Source organism: Oculina patagonica, chromosome 8 (genome assembly GCF_052425735.1).
Source record: "Oculina patagonica isolate OP01 chromosome 8, crgOcupat, whole genome shotgun sequence".
NCBI lineage: Eukaryota > Metazoa > Cnidaria > Anthozoa > Scleractinia > Oculinidae > Oculina > Oculina patagonica.
This window is the reverse complement of record NC_135765.1, coordinates 3,390,437-3,413,532: the sequence shown is the minus strand read 5'-3', so window position 1 is coordinate 3,413,532 and position 23,096 is coordinate 3,390,437. Positions and strand designations below refer to the sequence as shown.

General features: G+C 38.9%; 2 protein-coding genes and 1 long non-coding RNA gene across 3 annotated transcripts in view; 2 read left to right on the top strand and 1 right to left on the bottom strand.

Annotated features, from left to right (window-relative positions):
• LOC144663367 (uncharacterized) overlaps positions 1-23,096 on the top strand; it is a 62,952-nt gene that overhangs the window by 23,819 nt on the left and 16,037 nt on the right. The window contains exons 19-30 of the mRNA XM_078524282.1: positions 3,741-3,959; positions 4,495-4,720; positions 5,371-5,504; positions 6,803-6,903; positions 8,267-8,350; positions 11,325-11,465; positions 11,588-11,673; positions 14,465-14,560; positions 15,140-15,265; positions 15,739-15,823; positions 16,895-17,016; positions 17,383-17,558. Coding sequence (XP_078380408.1) covers positions 3,741-3,959; positions 4,495-4,720; positions 5,371-5,504; positions 6,803-6,903; positions 8,267-8,350; positions 11,325-11,465; positions 11,588-11,673; positions 14,465-14,560; positions 15,140-15,265; positions 15,739-15,823; positions 16,895-17,016; positions 17,383-17,558 — 1,596 coding nt within the window. The remainder of the gene's footprint in view (positions 1-3,740; positions 3,960-4,494; positions 4,721-5,370; positions 5,505-6,802; positions 6,904-8,266; positions 8,351-11,324; positions 11,466-11,587; positions 11,674-14,464; positions 14,561-15,139; positions 15,266-15,738; positions 15,824-16,894; positions 17,017-17,382; positions 17,559-23,096) is intronic.
• LOC144663206 (uncharacterized) lies at positions 10,016-10,410 on the bottom strand. The gene is made up of 2 exons (XR_013572584.1): positions 10,096-10,410; positions 10,016-10,062 (listed from the first exon to the last, which is right to left on the bottom strand). It is a non-coding gene; the product is annotated as an uncharacterized LOC144663206 (long non-coding RNA).
• On the top strand, positions 17,572-19,756 carry LOC144663455 (uncharacterized). Its single transcript, XM_078524416.1, has one exon. It carries the CDS (start codon positions 17,829-17,831, stop codon positions 18,693-18,695), a length of 867 nt encoding a protein of 288 aa, XP_078380542.1. The 5' UTR covers positions 17,572-17,828; the 3' UTR covers positions 18,696-19,756.

Below are 23,096 nucleotides of genomic sequence, written 5' to 3'. Positions count from 1 at the left end.
TGCATTTCAAATTTAATATTAAAGAATGAGATAATAATATCATTCACTTACCTGAAATCGGGAATGATTTGTATCTTTTATTTACTCTGGCGGGTAACTTACGTCAAAGCTATAACTTGATTAATTTGGAAGTTGACTTCAGTTATGAACAGAAACGTACATAAATATTATGAACATATATCGCTGTTAGTTTCCGTTCAGTTGTCATTTATAATGGAAATAAAATACCAAAAGTTTCTCATCTTGTTTTAAAACAACTATATAAAAGGTTTCGAACGTGCAAAAACCATTCATTCATTCATTCAGATGCACATCAAAATATTCCCTTTAAAGAGACCGAACATGTACACAGCGACAGAACTCGGCGCCAGGGCATTTAACACAAAGCACGAAATTATTCGGCTGAAATTCAAAAATAGAATGACCCTTGACCCCCCCCCCCCCTGCCTCCCTGCTCCGCCGAATATGAAGTAGTAGTTATTATAAAAACAAAATGAAGTAACAGGATTGCAAAGCAGGGGTGCTTGGTGTCTTTTCCACGATACCCCCAGGGTAAAATTCTAAAAGAAAACTTATGGCCCGCAATTTCCCTTAGTATACCGTAAAATTCCGGTTATAAGCCCTCCCGCTTATAAGCCCCCCCGGTTATAGGCCCATCTATCTGGAAACAAAAAAATACATCCGATTTTAAGCCCTCCCGAATATAAGCCCCCCTCTGTTGGGTGGCAGTACTGAACAGGGCTAAATGTTGCTTTATTATGCGTTTTTTACTTAAAAACGTATTTCGTTGAACACTACCGTGGCTCATTTCAAAACGTTCTTTTTATTCCGCTTATAAGCCCTCCCGGATATAAGCCCCTCCGTTTATAAGCCCACCCAAAACCCCTTACGAACTTGTATAAGCCCAGGGCTTATAACCGGAATTATACGGTAGGCCTTCTTCTTAGTAGGTCTTCTTCTGAAGGCTAGTCGAATCACATGCGTTCTCTGCCCCTTTAGCAACACCGCTTGTTCGGAAGGCTAATACATTGAACATACGTTTTATTTTTGACGTAAGTTACGCGATTAAATAAAATATATAAATCATTCCCAATTTCAGGTTGGTGAATGAAATTATGATTAGTCAATAGTTTTTAGCATTTTATCCGTTTCTTAGTTTATATATTGTAGGTTGATATTAATTTAAGTGTCCCCAATTAGCAGAGGGTGTTTCCCCTTGCACTTCTTTGACATGTTAATTAAGTCTTTGATTGATTGATTGATTGATTGATTGATAGTAGGAATGGATATAGTCAACTGGCATTTTATAACAAAGCAAAAGCGATGTTTACAACATCGAGGAAAAGTGTTAAAAGTTAATACCGAGGTGTTCCTGTATTTCGGACAAACAGTCATGTTTTCTTGGCATTTTAGCGCTTCAAAAATCCGAAGGTATGAGATAGTTTATTTGTATCAATTCAGTTATAAGGCCTGGTTCAGATTAGCGACATAACGACATAACGGCAAGGTCACGCAAATGCAAAAAACACCTCAAGTTGATGTTTTGTGTCACCAGTGTGAACAACCGCCTAACATAAATAAGCATGACGACATAAGGAAAGACCGTTATGTCCATGTCGTTATATCGCTAGTGTGAACCTTATAAAATAATGTGGTTCAAAGAAAAACAAATAATAAATTTACCTTACCTTTACCGGAAAGTTGATACTTCCGTGATCTAGCTGGAACAAGCATACCCGTCTCTTGTAAAACAGAGCGGGGTTGCTTGCTATTCCGCGATCCTCCCGAGTGAAAGAAGGCTTATGGCTCGCAATTTCTATTGGTATAGAACATCTTGCTCTCCAGTCCGCCAGCGAAAGAGCGTGTTCTTGTATTTATGACAAACTGCCATATGTTCTTGGCATTCTTGCGCTACAAAAGTCCCAAGGTATTGGATATTTAAGCTTGCATTAATTCAGTTACCTAAACATAGATGTGGTTCAAAGAAAAAAATATATATTTTACCTTACCTGCACGGGCAACTGACAATTTTCCTTCGCTATCGATGCTTTCAGTATCTGTCAGACAAGATGTAACAAAATTTGAAGTGTGCTTTTGCATGGTAATTTACAAACTGGACAAATTCTGGATTTTCTGGGCTTGGACTCCAAGCCCCACCAACAAAAGAGGCACAACTGTAAAGGGTCATTCTATTTGTGAATTTCAGCCGAATAATTTCGTGCTTTGTGTTAAATGTCCTGGCGCCGAGTTCTGTCGCTGTGTACATGTTCGGTCACTTTAAAGGGAATTATAAATTAATTTAATTCTGTGATGTGCATCTGAATAAATGAAAGAATGGTTTTTGCACGATCGAAACCTTTTATAAAGTTGTTTTAAAACAAGATGAGAACTTTTGGTATTTTATTTCCATTATAAATGACAACTGAACGGAAACTAACAGCGATATATGTTCATAATATTTATGTACGTTTCTGTTCATAACTGAAGTCAACTTCCAAATTAATCAAGTTATAGCTTTGACGTAAGTTACCCGCCAGAGTAAATAAAAGATACAAATCATTCCCGATTTCAGGTAAGTGAATGATATTATTATCTCATTCTTTAATATTAAATTTGAAATGCAAGAGTCCTAACAAACAAATCAGATTCAATTGTTGATAAGAAAATTGATAACGTGACGCAGGTCACGCAATGAGCTCAGTCGATGATTTTACTGTTTTTTCTTCTTTCTTCGCGTCTATATAACCTGTTGATAGGCATAAGATGTCAACAAAATCAAATAAAGTTTAAACTTGCTTTCTTTGTGCAAATCATAGCTCCCAAATGTAAATTTAGCGGACCAGATGACTTAGCGTAGGACGAATTCAAAAATTAGCTTTATGCAAATTAGACACGAGGAGGTCGTTAACTTTCGTTTCTCATTTGTGTGAATCTTGAGTGCCCAGATTTTTTATTTGATATTATAACAGAAGAGACATCGAGCTTTTGCACAGTGTTTATTTTGACTCGATATCGGACATATCAAGGTGCTTTTTCGGCCTCCAAAATTTCTCAATTTTTGCCCTTTCCCGAAGAGCTTGATAAAGCAATATTTTAAAAGGCGAGGGAAACCTCAAAATAGCCGGAGAAAAATGAAAGTCTATGTTGCCTGAAAGAAGAAAGGTCAAGCTATTATTCTAAGTTTATTTCGATTCAAAGCATTGAAAATTGCCCTTATAGGAATATCGAGAACTTTGCCATTTTTACGTATATTTTTTGCATATTTAATGAGCTAAAACCGTTATTTTCGTTTTTTCTTAATTTCTCGAAAACCATAAATTCCTAGAAGATGAGAATAATATTTTCGAACATAGTTCCCCAAAGGTGTTATTCAGGCAAAGTATCAAGATTTTCGATTTCCCCAGCCTGTCCAACGATTCGTCATATTCTCAGTCGGAGCCTCTTAACACGTGCAGTTGCTCTCTTCTTTTACCCATACTACCTTTCAGTCTTGTGTTTAAGCTTTGGTCGGAGAACGTTAATTGAAAAACCTGTATATAAATCAATCCTTGATCCCTTGAGGAGCTGTCAACATAAACGTTAACCCTTGTGGGAGTTCTGTTTCCAGTTACTTATTATCTAATAATAATAATAATAATAATAATAATAATAATAATAATAATAATAAGCGATTTACATTGGCTATAATTTAGTTCTACAATAAACAGAAATTACGTTTAACCTCGTTTCCTTTCTTCCAGGCAAAGTGTGCAGTTGGTCTGGTCTACGAACTCATTCACGAAGTGAAGCAAGCTGCCCGGCTTGCAAAGTCTTCTGGGAATCAACAAATTGCCTTGAGTCTTAAGGAGTTTGCGCAGATGATGAGCGGGAATGTGCAAGATCTGAATAACCACCCAGAATACACCGTACAGGAAGTTGCAAATTTTCCTGACTCAAGTGCGCCAGCAAAAGCTGCTCAGGTATTAAATCACGTGACCGAGAGTGAACAATCAATCAGGGTAATAGATAAGAGAGGTGTTTGCCTGAGAGTGTTGTTTGCTTTAGAGAGGTGGCCACCTTCAATGAGTCCGCCTTATTAGAGTAGTCCATCTTAGAGAAGAATCTAGATCTACCTTGGAAAAATTTAAGCCTTGTAGGCATTTCTGCTTAGATTGGAATCGGTTTTAGGGACGTGTGTTAGAGTTTTACACATTATAAGGTGTGCACCTTAGAGAGGTATCTCTAGTCTTTTAGACAGGTTTCTTCCTTTGAAAGGTGTCTCCCTTGGGTATAAGTCTTATAGAGATACCAACCTTTAGATAGGTGACCGTCTTTGAGAGGTGTCCGCCTAAAGGTAGACAAAGTTAGGGACAAGTATGGAAGAAACCAATTTCACATATAAATGTTAGAGAAGTTTCTGCTTCTGTTCACGGATGGATTTGAATTCTGACAGAATAAATGCTTTATCTGTAACCTGGTTATATTGATAGCGTTTTTCATATTTTGGCATGGTAGGCATATTTAGCTTCTCTGAAGGACAAGCCTCACTGGTTGCGTCACGTTAACAAGCCTCAGGAACTAAGCGCTAATGTACTGTCTCTGTCCTGGGGGAATTTCTCTATCTCACACAGCATTGTGTTCTCACCCGACGGCCGCCATTTCTGTTGTGGAACAGATTATGAGCGTCAAAATTCGGAGATTGGGCGCGTGTACTATTTGACAGTATGGGACGTAGAAACAGGCAAGTAACTACATATTCGCCTAATTCCCAAGGGGTGGCCCCTGTCAGGCTATTTGGTATGTGCACCGAAGGGTATGGTTAGTTAAGCTAGCTATATTGGTATATCCCCCAAAGGATATGGTTCTTTTTTTATTTAAAGTAGAGTATCGACTCATTATTGTCAAATGTAGGTTACATGTAAGGCTTTCTGAAGCTGGACAGCCGGGTAGTCGATGCCTCCCCGAACGAAATTTCCGTGGAGTATCTTCCCAGGGTATCCTTCATGGAGATTAAATTTTTAATACTGTAATTAATTTTAGACTCCTTTCCCATTTTGCTTATTCATTTTAATTGCTGTATTTTTATCTTTTTTATTCCTTTTGTAAATGAAAAGCCCCTTTGGGGAGTTACAAATAAAGTATGTATGTATGTATGTATGTATGTATGTATGTATGTATGTATGTATGTATGTATGTATGTATGTATGTATGTATGTATGTATGTATGTATGTATGTATGTATGTATGTATGTATGTATGTATGTATGTATGTATGTATGTATGTATGTATGTATGTATGTATGTATGTATGTATGTATGTATGTAGATACAGGCAGGATTTAAATTATATTATGCAGTATCAATTTCTTTTTTTTTTCTTGCTGAATACAGGAGCGCAATTAATGGCAGTTCCCAGTAAAGATATCGGGTATTACAGAGTGCTCTATTCACCAGATGGAAGTCACGTGGCTTGCGGAATGGGCATGGGTGAGGTCAGAATTCTGGACAGCAACAATGGTGCAAAGGTAAGCCATTAAGATTCTCTAAAGCGCGAACGTCTCTTTCGGCCTGCGTCTAAAAATTCGATCAAGCGCAACAGACAACAGATCCTGCCCACCGCCTCATGACATAAAGCGATGACGTCATCACTTTCGTCATCGCTTAATTAACCGATCCTGCGATTTTCTTTGAATACGTTGCAGAGCAACACATGGTGCCATCCTGATGCTGACTTGAAAATTTAAATGATTGCGGTTTTTTATTTCTTCGTGTGATTAAAAGAAGCATCGGGCTTTCTTCTTGTGTTTGCAAAGTTGTCTTTATACTCGGGCTAGAAGAAAGGTTTGGTATTGCACATAGCAGGGTTAAGTGGAAGTCTTTGCGTGTACAGTCAACTCTCTCTAAGACGGACACCTTCGGGACCGGCCGCAACTGTTCGTCTTAGAGAGCTGTCCGCCTTATAGAGAGTCGAGGTAACGTGACACCAGTAATTCTGAGATAATAAAGCTAAACCTTTGCACAATGCAACAAACCTTTGCAAACTGCAACAAAACTATAATAATAAAAGTATTTTCACTAATAAAACATAATAAAACACAACTTCTCAAGTGTCCGTTAATGATTTCAAAGTGTCCGTTGTCCGTCTTAGAGAGGTGTCCGTCTTATAGGGAGTTCGGTTACAGAAAAATAACTGAAAAACGGCAGGGACCATCACCAGGTGTCCGTCTTATGGAGGTGCCTGTCTTATAGAGGTGTCCGTTAAGAGGGAGTTGACTGTATTGCCCTATGTTAAGTCTTATAGTCTTAAGTCGTATGGGTCTCGAGCTTTTGCTGTTTCGTCGCCTGAACTCTGGAACAGTCTGCCTCTTTTTATCCGCTCATGTGACAATTTAAGTTCTTTTAAATCAAAACTCAAAACTTATCTTTTTTAAAAAAACTTATTACTCTTAGCGATTTTTATTTTTTATTACTTTTAATGCACATTTTTAATTTTTAAGATTTATTCAGCTAATTTCAACGAATTTTTATCGATTTTATTATATTGTGATTTTAGTGATGTTTTTTTTTTCTTTTCTTACTTTTTTTTTAACATACAGTATTTGTAAAGCGCCTAGAGCAGGCCTGGATAGGCGCTATAAAAATGTTTATTATTATTATGTTACGGAGATCACTGTTCGGTTGATGTTTATACACAGCTTGGAAGATTTTAAACAGCATTCCATGAGTTCATGAGTTAGTTTTCTGATTCGTCCAGTACTAATTTCAAGCTGTGTTCTATCCATCCACTGCTGTAATGCATACAATATGGTTAACGTATTTTCAGATTAAAACCTTGACTAATACAAAAAAAGTGTCTGAAAAGACACTGGATGTGACTTGCCTGGACTTCTCGCCAGATGGAAAACATCTTGCTGTTGGATATGAGTAAGAACGTAACAGAAATATTAAATTTCTCTATAAAAAAGATACCTTCATTTTTATATTGCAGGCACTTGCGACCTTCCTAACCATACATATGTTTTCCATAATTTTGCCTTCGCTGTAATCAGCTTCTATTACAGTCAAACCGGATGTTCTTTTGATGGGAACTTTGCAATGTTGCGGCGCAATGTTCCAATATTGATTGACAGTTTGCTCGTCGCAACTTGGAACTTTCAATTCAAATTTGCCTGAGCAAGTTGCCAAGTTCCGGTTTTCATTTTGCCGTATAAAACGAGGTTGTACCACCTTTGTTTCAAAGAAACAGAAAATAATTGCCCCGTATTCGACTGTTCGTCAACAGAATGCGAGAAATAAGCGACAGGCTTAGTTTCATTGCTAAGTTAGGAATTACGTTTCAAAATTACAAACGTAAGCCGTAACTTGCGGAGCAAATTTGAATTTTTAAGCGCAATTCCAAGTTTGGCGATTTCAACTAAGCCTGTCGCTTATTTATCGCAGTCTGTTGATAAGCAGTCGACATTAGGACAATTATTTCATCCTTCTTTGAGACAGAGGTGGAATTATTATGTTTCATACGGGAAAAATGAAAACCGGAACTTGGCAACTTGCTCAGGCAAATTTGAATTGAAAGTTGCAAGTTGCGACGAGCAAACTGTCAATCGATATTGGAACATTGCGCCGCAACCTTGCAAAGTTCCCATCAAAAGAACATGTCGTGTCACCGGGGTATTGAATGACGTTTTAGAAGTCTTGAAGGAGTCTAGTCGCGCATGCAAGTTATCCTGGACTCTCTCTTCGCGCGCCTGGGTTCAACCCCTATAAAGGGCGCGCGGAAGAGAGAGTTCAGGGACTGGACTAGAAGGAGTCCTTTTATGAAAAGCGTGACCAAGGTCAGGTGGAACATTTTTAAACACACGCACTGCGAACTAAAGTTTTTGCTTGCAAGGTCACTACACAAGGATTTGTTCTTTCTTTCGCCCTGTTCTGTGTTCATTTTGCTTGAAAACCAAGTAACATAATTTTTATGGTAATAGGCATAATTTAGAGAAACGAGCATAATTTCATTTCGGCATAACTTCCAAAAAACTCTAAGCACTAATAGAAACATAACATGATATTTTTACGAACACAATCGACGAAAGCCTACATATAACAAGGACAGCTAACAGACACAGGAATACCAGAATAGTGCGCTGCCTTGCTAAAGCTCGCCAGCAATAACGCAAGGACGCCTGCTAACAGATTTGTCTCTTTACCTGTATTTTTTTAAGAAACAATATCTGCCATTTAAATTTAAACAGCCTGATGGCAAAGAAAAATTTTACTCTGTCTTTGTGTGGCTTAGGAAGTGTCGTATTGTTGTCTGGGATGTTGAGAAATGCGAAGTGCTACAAAGGTTGGTCAATGAGAGAGATGATTCGTACGAAAGGTAAGTGTAGCATCACGAGGCCGTAGGCAAGATTGAGCAGGATAATTGTTTTATTATTCAACAAACTGTCAACGAAGCACATTTTAAAGAAAGAAAAACTGTAATTATGCACCGCTTTACAAGACTGCGGATGAATCTTCGCAACCTACGTATATTTAGCAATTATTGGATGAGGCAGAGTATGATATGAAGAATTATGCAGATCGAGGAGGGTGTTATCCGCGGATAACACCCTCCTCGATCTGCATAATTCTTCATATCATACGAAAGCCAAATTAAATAATTGTTTTATTATTCATTCAAAATATTTCCTGAGCTCCAAATGCACAAAATGAATTAAATAGGGTTTTGAAAGTAGGCAAAGTACACAAATAAACAACAACGTTCGCTTTTAAATTTGATTTAAACTTCAAAAACTCGGTTACCTTCATTAAATGTCTTGTCCTTATAATGTCGTTATTTAGCACTTGCTTGAAGTGTCTATTGAAGTTAAATCTGATGACACAAAGCGATGTTTTCGAGTACAGGTTTCCATCGTTCTTGCTTACTTTAACGTAGAATTTTCGTAAAACCGCCCCAAGTCCTCCGCTGTGGCTGGATCAGGGATTTTTTCCTCTTGAAGATACGCTTTCAAAATCGATCGACTCCCCTTCGTTGCTTTTTCCATGTTTTGACTTTCCTTGTCTTCTAATAACTTAAATATTTTACCTTTTCGTAATGCTCTAATCTAGCGGCCATTTTCGCGGCAGCAAAGCCGTTCAGTTGCGTGACGTCAGCGGTTCTTGGGAACGAGGTTGCGATCCATTAATTTTTGATATTGGACGATTTTTCTTCCAAATTTAGTCGGCGCTAGCCGGTTAGCTAGAATTAACCGGGGATCGAAAGCCAATCAGAAACACAGAAATATTTTGAATGAATAATAATTAACAATTATCCTGCGAAATCGCGCGGAATATCGCCTGATACTTAGGCCGAGTTGGCTAAAATCAGACGATATTCCGCAAGATTGAGCAGAATAATTGTTTTATTATTCAACAAATTGTCAACGAAACACATTTTGCAGATAGAAAAACTGTAATTATGCAGCGCTTTACAAGATTTCGGACGACTCTTCGCAACCTACGTATATCGCAGGATATCTGTTATGTACGGATGACAGATAACGTTAACATTTTGACCATATATGGGCAGCGCGCGCATGTGTTGAATAATAACGCAGGATATCTGTTATGTACGGATGACAGATATTGTTAACATTTTGACCATATATGGGCAGCGCGCGCATTTGTTGAATAATAACTACTCACCTCCACGCTGGTGAATAATTGCGGGCCCAAGAGAGGCCCGCAACCCTAATCTTGACAGTGACCAGCGGATTGCGTATTACGCGTGCGCGCCACGTTTATAAAGGCTATCTGCAAACCGGAAGTCGAAAATTTTGTTCTTCCACTAAGAACGATCGGAATGCAAAAAATGTGTCAATCACGACAGTTTGTCGTAACACCGGAAGAGAAAAATCTCTTCTCCAAGAACGATAAGAATGCGAAAAATGAGTCAATCTCTCAACAGTTTGTCACATAAGATCTACGCTTCTGTCACATGGAAGATTGCAAACATTACAATTTGTAGACGTTGTTTTATAGGTGCTGCTTTTGAGAAAATTTGCTGTGATTATATCACAGATAAAACAACGGCAAAGCGAATGATTCCAGCTACGGTTATTCTCGAGGAATTCGTTATAACACTGACAACATAGCGAGTTTATCAACCGAGGAAAATCACATCTCTATTCACACCACGTGCTCGACTACACTTCACAATCAACTGTCAATCAAAAAACAACTCTGACTGGTTCGCGGCCGGTTCGCGGCAATTATTAAAGCGTGACGCGTTGCTCGGAATAATTGTCTTTAATTTTGTCCAGTGATTTTTCATTAATCGCGCCACGTTAACAAAAGGCAAGCACAACATAGCGAGTTTACCGACTGAGAAAAAACACATCTCAGTTCACAACGAGTGCTCGATTACACTCCACAAAACTGTGTAATCAACAACATAGATTGGTTCGCTGCATGCAATAGGAAATGAACATTCCTTGCGTGACGCGTTACTCGGAATACCATTGTCTTTTGTCCATTTTATCATTTATTTGTCGACACTGCCATCTAACATTACGCACTCTCGTACCAGTCAGTGCCTTTCAGTTCTAAGTGCGTCAAGGCCCGCACTTTCTAACCTGTGGTTACCACTAGTTGTTAAATATTAATGGGGGAGACCCTTAACTACATAATGGCTCCTTTAAATTACTTCTAACCGTCATATTTTGGGCTCTCTTAGTATCCTGGGTTTAGTTTTCGGTCAGGTTTGTTCTATTAGAGTTTCCATTCACTTTCGGTAGTAATGACCATATTTGGTAAGTCACGTGACCAGAACACAAAAACCCTAAAAGCTCAGACAGCTTACATTTTTCTCCGTTCATATCAACACCATGGGTAGAGTGCATTGAGAAGCAAAATCTATAGCATGAAATTGTTAAAATTCACGTTACTAAAAAAAACTATGACGTCATAAAGTTTTTGTCACGACACAACTTTTAAAAGAAACACAAACGACTCCTCGGAAGATAAAAACGTGAATTGTAACGATAAAGTCTATAACAGTTTTTTTTTTCAACGGAACCCATGGTTAACGAATCTTAACAAACTCTAACGATCCTGTATATCCCCATATACTACAGAACGAAAAGAACAAAAGTTCCTGTCTCTAATCAACACTCGCCATTACTTAACATGTCGCAAGCAATCTGTCAACGTACACCACAGGAATCTATGCCCTTTTTACGTGATTTTTAGCATGTCATGATTTTTCGTTTCGGTAAATGGCTTCTTAAATGGCCATTACTGTTATTGACGATCATTTCAATCAACTGATGCAAAAAAGTCTCAAAGAGACTTTTGATTTTTTTCTTTTACAGTGGCCCAACCGGTATCACTGCTCTCCGATTCACACCCAACGGATCATATCTGTGGTCTGCAAACAGGCAAGGGGTGCATAAAACATGGAGCGTTGAATCTAACTACAAACTTGTACGCAAAGGAATTTGCCCGGAGAGAAGGTGAGAGGTTTGCTGAATTAAATATATTTTTAAGTCTGCTAACCCTAACCCCCTTAAAAGAAATGTATATGTTATGGCGCAATTTACCTACAATTCAATAAATGCAACATTCACCTTTTTAGGGTTACGTTTGGCGGAAACGATAACGTGGAGGGTGAAGTACCTGGAGGATTATTTACCGGGAAATATTCACTTGAATTTCCGGAAGGTAAATAAAAAGACAAAATGCTAAATAGCTAAATTAGTTAGCTTCTTAAGAGTGACTTTTACGAACGGCCGAGCAAGAATTTGATTTCCTGGCAGAAATTGGAAAATCGATTTTTCTTCGTTTTTTGCTCATTATTAGCTGTAAGGTAGATAAGAAACCTGATGTAGTTTGTTTCCCCTAGAGGTCTTCTAATTTTGAGAAAACAAAGAAAATCGATTTCGGTGGTCGAAGTCACAAATTTCCTAACTTTTAAACCCGAAATTAGCTATTATGAACACTCCTCGCGTTCGCTTACAAAACCGCGCAGAGAAATTTGGTCACTTCCTATCTACATAAAAACTCTTTTTCTTTCGCTAGAATATAATTTCAGGGCTTTATCGCAACTCTTCCAACTGAAAAAAAATGAACTGACGAGGAATGCTTTTTACGATAACAAAAATTTGAATGAAATAGTAATTTTCAACGGCAGTATTTAGCATGTGGTATAACATTAATTTTTTTCAATTCTCGCTCAAACATGCATACAGATATTCTTATCAAACATACCTGAGAATTGGCTCGGGTTATTGGAAAGATTCTCACTTAGAGGGCATCAAAATTCGGCAAATTTTCACAGCATGACCGTAAACTGTGTAAATACTTCTAATTGCCAAACGCCACGATAATGAATGTTTTAACCCCAAATGCTCGTCTTTCCTTCTTCTTGCCGAATGTTCCATTGCAAAATTCCCTTTTCAACGAAAGAGTGAGATAAAAAAAGCCAACCTGGGTCAATTAAGGTCCATTTTGATCGCAAAACCTCTTCGCCATTTTGCCACAAGATTGGATTTGTGACTTACGTGACATAATACACGTCACATGAAACACGATATTGTGACGTAAGTGAGTCTGCGCAGTAAGAGCTCTGGGGTCGAGAATGTCATGGAGTTAAAATAACGCAAAACAATTCTCCAGCACCGACAACGCAGTTTGAGGAAGCAAATTGATCGTTCTGGCGTTCTGTACACACTTTCGTCAAGAGAAAAGAACCACGATAAAGGAAAATTGCTAAGGATGAAGATGCAAAAGGAATTTTGCGCTTAACAGTTGCTTTGTTGCATTTTGGAGCCAAGAAATGTTTAGCTGTAAGTTAGGCTATTTTGATCGATGTCACAACATTTTGTGGGACTACGATGCATTGATAAATATGCTGCCTTCAACAACCCAAGCCAATTCTCAGGTATGTCTTAGATAAACATTTACATGTGTGTTTAAACGACAATTGAGAAAATTTGGAGTTATACCACATAATAAATAATTCCGTTGAAAACTGCCGTTTAATTCGACTTTCTAGTATCGTGAAAAGTATTCCCCACCTTTTTAATTATTTCAGTTCGAAGAGTTTTGCTTAAGCCCTGAAATTATATTTTAGCGAATGGAAAAGAGTTTCTCTGTTGATAGAAAGCATCCAAAGTTTTCAATGCGGCTTTGTTTGTGAACGCGACGAGAGTTAACGATAGCGAATTTCGGGTTGAAAATTGTGTCACTTTGAGGCTCCGATCACGAAAACTGACTTTGGTTTTTTTCTCGAAATTAGAAGACTTCTGGGGGGAACAAAATACATCAGGTTTCTTATCTACCTAAAAGCTATTAATGAGCAAAATAATGAAGGAATTTGATTTTTCAATTTTCTGCCAGTGCAAGCGCGGTTTTTATTTAAAGTCCTTCTTAAGTTTGTCGAGTATCAAGAGGAGAAAGCGCCGCAGGAGGTATTCCTTAGATTTTGCGCTGCTAGTTTTCCACAAGCTTCCTATTTCGTTTTGTGCTATAAAAAGGTTAAATCTGTGTCCGAGCCAAGTGGCTAGGGCTTTCCACAAGTTGCTCGAGATTTCTCAAAAAGTTGCCCGTAATTTCTCAAAAAGTTGCTCAAAAGTTGCTCCAAAAATCCCAAAAAGTTGCTTCTGATAATAAAAGTTGCTCGAAAGTCGAAAGTTGCTCCAAAAAATCCAAAACGCTGCTTCTAATCAAGAGAATTTCTCTAAATATATGCTTATTTCCTTTTGAGGGTAACATTTCTAAGCAGTTTTATGCAATTTTACAGCAAAAGAAGTATCTGAATAAAATATTAAGGGGAAAATTTGTTAAATAACAAGGATTTCTTTAACTGAGAAAAATCGTGAAGATATCGATGACGTCATGTTTGATGACGAGTTCTGTAATGTTTTAATGCAGAATGAGCCGAAAGTTGAAACGTCTTCATATGTTTCTAGAAAATCTTCGGCAAACTTCGTAAATCTTCGGAAACGTTCGTATTGTCTTCGAACAACACTCGGATAATCTTCGGAAATCTTCGGTCTGGAAATTGCTCAAAATGCAACAAGTTGCTCGAGAGGAAAAAAGTTGCTCGAAAGGGAAAAAGTTGCTCGAAACATGAAAAGTTGCCAAAAAGTTGCCGAGCAACTTGTGGAAAGCCCTACAAGTGGCCCATACAGCCGGAGCTTATCCCGGTTTCTGTAGCATTAAGCGACTAGGAGTAGTACTACTCACCCCTGAATTTGATGCTAGTCCATCGCAGGATTACCCCCCAGCAGTAAATTCGCCGGTGCCCATTGATACACCAAGGTGGAGAGAGGCACTGTGAGAGTAAAGTGTCTTGCCCAATAACACAGCGCCCCGGCCAGGGCTCGAACCCGGGTTGTTCGACTCGGAGTCGAGCGCGCTAACCATTAGGCCACCGTGCCTCCCCGTTTTGTGCTTACTGTAATATAATTGATAACAGGTTTATGGAACGACTTTGAATGTTTGTTGCTAGGTAACAGTGGAGACATGAGTTTACCCCTTAAGTTCTGGGACGATGGAAGAGTCGAGGCGTTTGGCAAAGACGAAACAGGCGACTATAGAATAAGTGGTTAGTCTAAACTTCTAAATAATACTGGTATATGCAGCTGTAGCTGCTCTAAACGATTCTTTAGATCCATTTGCTCACTTTTCTTAAAACCATCTATAGCGGATCAGCCCGTTCCCAGGGCTTTTCTCTTGGTAATTTGGAACGGGCGCCCGTTCTAGATTACCAAGGATAAAGCCCTGGGAACGAGGTTGCTTCATGGGTTTACCAAATTTCCTTACTCATGGTGCTCCGCTGGCGCGCTACGCGCACTCGAGCTCCGCTATAAATAATGGTTTGAGAATTATTTATTAAAATTATATGAATAAATACACGTTTCGTGTTCAAATTACCTTAAAATCGAAGGAAGCCTCAAAGTAATTATCTACCAATATAATGTAGCACTACAGCAAAAAGAACAAGGATGCCTTGGAACTGGGAATGTTGGGACGAATAGCGAAGACCCAAGACTAAGTCGGCAAATTTAAAGAAAGCTTTTCTGGCAATGCGTCATCTGATCCAGTTAAGAATGTTCAATGACAACACAATTTGAATATAATACTAACTTGCTTTGTTAATATCGACTTTGTTTTTATTTTTCAGGCACGTACGACTTAGCCCGTCGGACGGCGAAATTTGGCCGGGAATGCCGGGTGGCTCACTTTGGTACATGGGAATATGATGCACAGTTTGAATACACCCCGGACGCTGAAAAAGAGGATGGAACATGTAGGTCATATATGATGTATACTGCGTTTGTGCCAAAAATGCAGGTGTAAGGTGTTCTTCGGAAATATTCGGCGTTCTTTCGTCGTTTATCGTCAAGGAAGACGGCTAGATGAAGTGGTCCATTCCACGACAAGAAGCTTATCTGACAACGTTCGGATTCTTTTAGTAAAAGTTTTAAAATGCTTTCTGTCTTAATAAGTTCGATGAGATGGCAGTCCCTATTAATCAATCGATCAAAACTTTTACTCCGAAATTTTCGAGCTAGAGGCGACAAAGCGAGCTGGTTTTGCTCTTATTCTCTTGTTACATACAATCGCTGTCTCTTCTATTGTAATTTTGTCTTTCCATCGAAAGCTAAAACTTTTCATTTTAATTCTGGTTTATTCGCTTGTTTCTCGGTGTGTTTACAGCAGTTGTATAGTGTTCGTCTTATGGTCCAAACCGGCCTCTAATTAGCTACTTTACCCACACAGGTCATGTATGGGGTGAATATTCTAAAGTTACGTCTGAAGGTACCTACAAAGGAAAATTCGATGTGACACTAACTAAACCCTCACCGTAAGTACATGCATTTTCTGCTTTATATTACACCAATCAAATAGTCAAACCTCCGCAAATGGCAACACCCTTTTTCTGGTCTTAACAGTGTCTAGTTAAGGAGGCTATGGAGGTATCAAAAGCGGAAGTTTGACTGTACTTTGAGATCCATTTTTGTGTGTTGCGTTTGTGTGTCGCAGTGTCGTGTGATCTAGGGGAAGATGTGTGCGTTCAGCACCCTCGTGCAGTCGGGGATTGGTTCATGCTTTACCGTGCACTATCAAGTGCTCTCCAAACTTCCCAAGTGCATCATAACTCAATAGTGTACAGCTAAAAGCATGAAACAGTTGTTTTATAACATTCCCGGTGGAACTGTAGATCTAAACCCGCGCCAAACACTCCCACGACAAAAGAACATTTCTGGCGAAGCGATTTGCTCACGCTATCAGCGTACACTACTTGATTATGGTGCAAGCTTACGTATACTGAATCAGAAACCCATAAGGGTTTCTGACTGAATTTGATTGCGCGACTCTGCAAGCTATGTTATAAATTGTAAACCACCTTGAAACTTTTGTCTTCTGACAAACCAACATTTTTGCAATGAACCTCTCACCCCTCTTAAGTTCCTTGTCGTACGGCATCCTGTGATTTTCTCGATGTCAGAAGCGAATCTACTCGTTAATGAACGAAAATTTTGCATTTGCAGACAATATCTAATGAAGCGCGCGTGCGCATGCCTCTCTAAATACACAGACAACTGGGGGACGCAATCTCGTTTTCAAAGCCTGCGTTCCCCTTGACCAGCGGACGGGAAACTCAACGGCTCTGGACGAATCCAAAACCGGAACCAGGAAATCCTGGTTCCGGTTTGATTGTGCCCCTGCGTCGGTGATTCTGGTGAAACGAACAAATTTTCAACAGCCATTCAGATTCAGACGCCTTTGTGGCGGGCTTTCAGAATAGCCCAGAGGTTCCGATCCCTGACGCAGACCAGAAGGATCGCGGCCTCTGGGGACGAGATTGTGGGGAAGGGGAAAGGGTAAGTAGACCTACGAAAATACACGCGATCTGTTTCCTTACCAATTGCAGCAAAAAACCAGAAGAAGAGTCAGAAGAGGTTTCCATGGCCGTAAGTGGTGATGTGTCAGCGGATTCTCGACTTGCAGTGACTGCCAATGGTGACCGTACTCTAAAGTTTTACTCTTTTCCAGGTGTGTAAAAAGTGCTAATGGATTTCAATTTTTGACGAAGTAGGACTCGCTATGTAACAGTTTCTCGCACGTAAAAATCAAAATAACCTTTTATATAAATCTGAGAAACTCGGTCGCAGCCGATTATTTGGTAGAACACTTTTTAATCACTTTCGCTTTGGCTGACAACTTAATTTAACTATATTGTAGTAGGTTCAACCATGCTAGATTGGTTGGGGTAAGTGTATTGTTAACATGGCAAAAAAATATATTTTATGTTCGTTCTGTTAAAAGAATTGTTTACTAAGTCATAAAACATTTCAACCAGCCGAAAACTACTATTTTCCGAAAGAACATAACTCCGGCCAATATATTGCGAACTTTCAGGTGAAAATGTAAAGTTATATCGAAGGAGAAAATCAGGTAAACACATGGTTACTTGGATACGATTCTCTAACGCCTGGGCTAAACCAGATGATGTGCGCTTCCATCCAAGTAACCCGGATGTGGTATATGCCTGTAGTTCTTACCTTGTGCATGGATTCTTTGTGTCTACAAGGAAGGTAAGAATAAGTAGATGGTATGCATTACGCAAAATAAAGATAGTCAGGATATCCTGTAAAGTAAGCCAGGCCAGATGTTATGAAGCGTAAAACGGGATTATTGTTCCACTATGCTAGGCTAGGCCTCGACATAGTGGTGAGGCTTTGGAGATTTGCATACGCGGCCCGATGGATTAGACGTATTTTGATTGAGCTCCGGCGATATGTCGTTTTACAAGCCAATTTCGTCAACATCGTTACGCTAGTATAAAGCAAAAGTTTAATAAGCTTATGCACAAGTTCAATGAGCTTAAAGAAACCAAGCGAAAAGCGGTTTCGCGCGTTCCAAGCAGCGAAGACGAAGAAGTGATGCACGTGGGCGACGAAGCAGGCGACGCCATGATGCTGAAGTCCATCCTAGAGAAACTAGAGAAGCTCGACTTGCTGGAGCAAATACACGAGAGGCTAAAGAAAATTGAAACTGAATCAAAAGAACTTAAAGATGCAGTTGCCCAAATCGAAAACGGCTTGAATTCTATCAAGAAAGATGTCGAAGAAGTAAAGATAGCCACGGAACAGAAAGCCGATAAAAGCAGAGTCGAAGCGCTAGAAAAGGAGGTTGAAGACCTTCGAAACAGGTCACGGAGGAACAACCTGGTGTTTTACAATATACCAGAGAAGGCCGAAGGAGAAGACTGCATAAGCTTTATTAAGAATTTCATATCAACGCACATGGGTTTGGAAACGCTCTGCGGGGAGCTAGAAATCGAGCGTGCTCACCGAACACCAACGAAGCCACGGAGCGATATTGATGGTAAACAAAGACCGAGACCGATACATGTGGCCTTTTTGCGCTACTCGGATAAAATGAAAGTGTTCTCGAATGCTGCTGCAAGACTAAAAGACAACCCATTCGGCGAGAAGCTAATCGGCATAAGCGAAGATTTCGGAAAGAAAACCCAAGAAGAACGAAAAGCGATCGCCCCAGTAAGGAAATATTTACAGAAGAAGCTTGGTGCGGGCTCCAAAGTCTTCATCGCGTATCCAGCTATCTTGAAATGCGTTGACAGCAATGGAAGAGCGAAAGTCATCTCTGAGAAAGAGCAAAAAAGATTGAAAGAAGAAATGGAGAAAGATAAAGAATCCTTACACAAGTAGGAACGTGATTCCAGCAAACCAAAGCAATCTATTCTACAAGTCTGTGATAAACTTGAAGGACTAGAAGCTGACGAAATGCAAAAAGATAAAGAACAGAAGTTTATTGTTTTGTCGAAGCTCAACAGAAGCTCAATATTCATCCCGAAGTTGTTGGAACTCCGAACGGCAACGTCTACGAGTAGTTCACACCTCGTTGGAGGTAAACTGTTAGTAGTTTCTGTAGTTTATGTTTGTATGTTTTGTTAGCGATACACATGGCAAGCAAGTTTTGCTATCTAGGCTTTCAATATAGGATGACCAATTTATCGTTTGTAAAATGCACAAATTAAGTTTTGTTTCACTTAATGTAAGAGGTCTAAACGCTTCTAGAAAGAGAAGAGCTATTTTTAGACAATTACATAATAGGAGAGCCTCCGTCATTTTTCTGCAGGAGACTTATAGCTCCCCCGATCAAGAAAAAATCTGGAGTAATGAATGGGGTTCCAAAATTTATTTCAGTCATGGAAGTAAACATAGCAAAGGTGTCGCTATTCTTTTCAATCCCAAATTACACGTTTCAGCTGAAACTATATTACAGAGTAAAGACGGCAGAATACTAATTCTCAAAGTCGTTATTGAAGATCTCACGTTTTTATGCACAAATGTTTACGCACCGAATGATACCCAGGCACAGATTAAATTTTTCAGCAAATTAAAAGAGCATTTGGAGCGGTTGCACAGCGAAAACAGCATTATTATGGGAGGTGATTTCAATTGCCCTCTATCCGAGAATGACAAAGAGGGAGGCCGTGACACATCTTTCAAAAAAAATGTAATTGAAGAGATCAAGAATTTGATTAGTCTTCTAAATTTAGAGGATGTGTGGAGATCATTGCATCCATAAGAAAAAGAATTCACTTGGCGAACTCGAGATTTGAAAATAAAATGCAGACTAGACTTATGGTTGATTACAAAAGATTTTATGCAAAAATCCCTCGTGCAGAGTTGCGAGATAAAATACGCACCGCACTGCGACCACTCTTTAGTTACAATGGATATTCAAACTCGACTACAACACCCAAGGGGACCGGGTTTCTGGAAACTTAACAACTTTACTTCTGGAAGACAATGAATATACAGATAAATTATCCGAAAACATCCCATTGTTTATTAAAAAATACAAACACGTCGAAGACAAAGGCCTTTTATGGGAAATGATAAAAATGGAAATTAGGATGTTCACAACATACTATTCAAAACAAAAGGCCAAAAAGCAGAAAAATTACGAGAAAAATCTTTTGCAAGACGAGCCCAACGATTGCAAAAAACAAGCGGGAATCGCACAACGCCGGAAGCAATCAAGGAGTACGATAACATCAAGAATAAACTAGATAAACTATCTTTCGACCGCACTCGAGGAGCATGTATTCGCTCAAAAGCGCGTTGGCACGAGTTTGGAGAACGAAGTTCCAAATATTTTCTCAATCTTGAGAAGAGAAACTATGAAAATAAATGTATCACCAGTTTGACCAAAGATGACAAATCCACTATAACCGACCCGGAAGAAATCCTCGAGGAGCAAAGACGTTATTATGAAAATTTGTACTCGTCACAAAATCCACAAGTCGAGGATCCCAAGTTCAACTTATTTTTTGAGAACGAGAGTATTAAAAAGCTAGACGAACACCAAAAAAGAATTGTGTGGGGGTTTATTAACAGAAAACGAATGTAAAAATGCTTTAAAAAGTTTCCATAAAAAACAAAATCACCTGGTACAGACGGTCTGACAGCAGAATTTTACACTTTTTTTTGGAACACGTTGGGAAAAATTATGGTAGATAGCTTTAATTACGCATTTCGAAAAGGCGAGTTATCCATATCACAGAGACAAGGAATTATTCGCCTAATTCCCAAGAAAGATAAAAATCTATCGTACCTAAAAAACTGGAGACCCATATCGCTTCTAAACACTGATTACAAGATCGCCACAAAAGCCTTAGCAATGCGTTTAAAAAAGGTCCTGCCAAATATTATTAATAATGCACAAACTGGATATTTACCAGGCAGATTCATTGTGGAAAATATTCGGCTCATATCGGACATTCTCCATTACACGGCAGATCAAAATTTAGAAGGTATCGCTCTGTTCATAGATTTCGAAAAGGCTTTCGACAGCTTAGAGTGGGTGTATCTAGACAAAGCCTTAGATGCCTTTAATTTCGGACTCGATTTCAAGGTGTGGATTAGAACACTTTACAACAATATCTCCAGCTGTACGATAAATAAATAGTTACGCTTCCAGACCCTTCACACTCAAGAGAGGAGTTAGGCAAGGCTGTCCGTTATCCGGTCTCCTTTTCATACTGGCTGGTGAAGCATTATCTTGCGCGATAAGGTCTCGCTCTGATATAAGAGGGATCCTAGTCGCTAACAAAGAAATCAAATTATCACAGTATGCTGATGACACAACCGCCTTCTGTAAAGACGAGGCTTCCCTTGAGAAGCTGCTCGAGGTGCTTAACTTGTTTGAGGAATGCAGTGGACTTAAACTCAATTCTTCTAAAACAGAAGCTTTATGGTTGGGGAAGAACGCGCAAAATAAGGATACGCCATTCGAGTTTTTGTGGCCACAAAGGCCAATAGTAGCTTTAGGAACCGCTTTCTCATACAAGTTTAATTTGTGCGACCAAGTAAATTTTGCAAACAAGCTAATCAAAGTTAAGAAGCTATTTAATTTATGGTCACAAAGGGATTTATCCCTGTATGGAAAAATAACAATAGCTAAAACGTTAGGTTTATCCAAACTCATTTCTTCTAGCGCTTGTCTTCACACCCCACCTTATGTTATTGACGCCGTTAACAAATTGATAGCAGACTTCGTTTGGAACGGTAAGAAACCGAAAATAAAAAGAGACACGCTTATCGGAGCAAAAGAAAAAGGAGGTTTAGATTTGCCAGAATATGAAATAATCACAAAATCATTACTATGTGCCTGGGTAAAGAGAATGCAAGATGGTGCAAATGAGGATTGGATGATAATTCCATCCTGGTATCTGAAAAATGTTGGAGGCCCTCACATTTTCGACTGTAGCTATGATCTAAGTCTTTTAGAACTAAAAAAATATGCCACCTTTCTACATTGACATCTTAAAAACATGGGCAGAAGTTCATGATGTTAAATCCGCCCCTCTAGATAAACATGACATTAGGGAAGCCATTATTTGGAATAATAAAAACATAACCATAGCAGGCAAATCTGTATACTGGGAAAACTGGCACGTTGCTGGAATTCTCAGAATCAAAGATTTATTAGAAGAAGACGGCAAATTCCTCTCATATGGCAATTTTCTTAGAAAATTTGGCCTTGCTACGCCATTTATTTCCAACCTCTGGGGTTTAATAGCAGCAATACCATTAGGGTGGAAGCGTGAATTACAATCTACTAATGGTGGGAATCGACAAGAAGGAAAATCGACTTTTCCTCCTGGTCAAATACTCACCAGTAAAAGAGCTCGGAATATTCTTATTCAAAAGAAATTTAAAGAACCTTTAGCTAGTTCTAGGCTACAAAGGTTAGGTGTAGAAGAGATGAAGATCAGCGCAATTTATAAACTACCATTTAGAATAACACGGGAAACGAAACTAAGTATATTTCAGTTTAAGATAATTCATAATATTTTACCGTGCAGAAACCTCCTATATAAAATGAACATATCGGAATCTCCCCTTTGCGAATTTTGTAACGAATTAGAAACACTGTCGCACATGCTAGTTAACTGCTCCCGTATACGCGACTTTTGGAATTCAGTCTTATTCCGGTGGAATAGTCAAAATAAAGACAAATACAATTTTGATGAATTAGGAATAATGTACGGCTATAATCCCGGAAGTTCTGGCTCCTATATCTTTAATTATTATATTCTACTTAGCAAACGACATGTCTTTCTACAAAAATATGAGCACAAATTACCTAATCTCCTTCTCTTTCTTGAGTTAGTAAAAGAAAAAATGTTTATTCAAAGATCAATCGCACATGCGAAAGGACAAAAAGAAAATTTTTGGAATTTATGGAAGCCTTTACTGACAATAATTTAGTTACAATAGTTACGTAAAACGTGTATCGCATTGTTACCTCTGTATTTTTTATTCATTTATCTTTTGTATTTTTTTTTCGTGTATTGTCAAGTGTATCGTGTTGAAAAGTAAAAATAAAATAAAAAAATAGTGGTGAGGCTTGACGTCGGCTTAGAACCCAGTCCCTGGCAGGTTCCACCTTGGCGCCTGGAGTCCGGGTGGAGCGGTTCGAATTCGAGTCCTGATTAGGATCACTGTGTGATGTTCTTGGGAAAGAAACTCACAATGCCCCTCCCCACCCAAGAGTACGAATAAGTACTGGCAAAAATTCAGGGGGTGTAAGAAATC

Coding starts and splice junctions, on each gene's coding strand:
- LOC144663455 (XM_078524416.1), top strand. CDS start 17,829: ATGCACAAGTTCAATGAGCTTAAAGAAACCAAGCGAAAAGCGGTTTCG.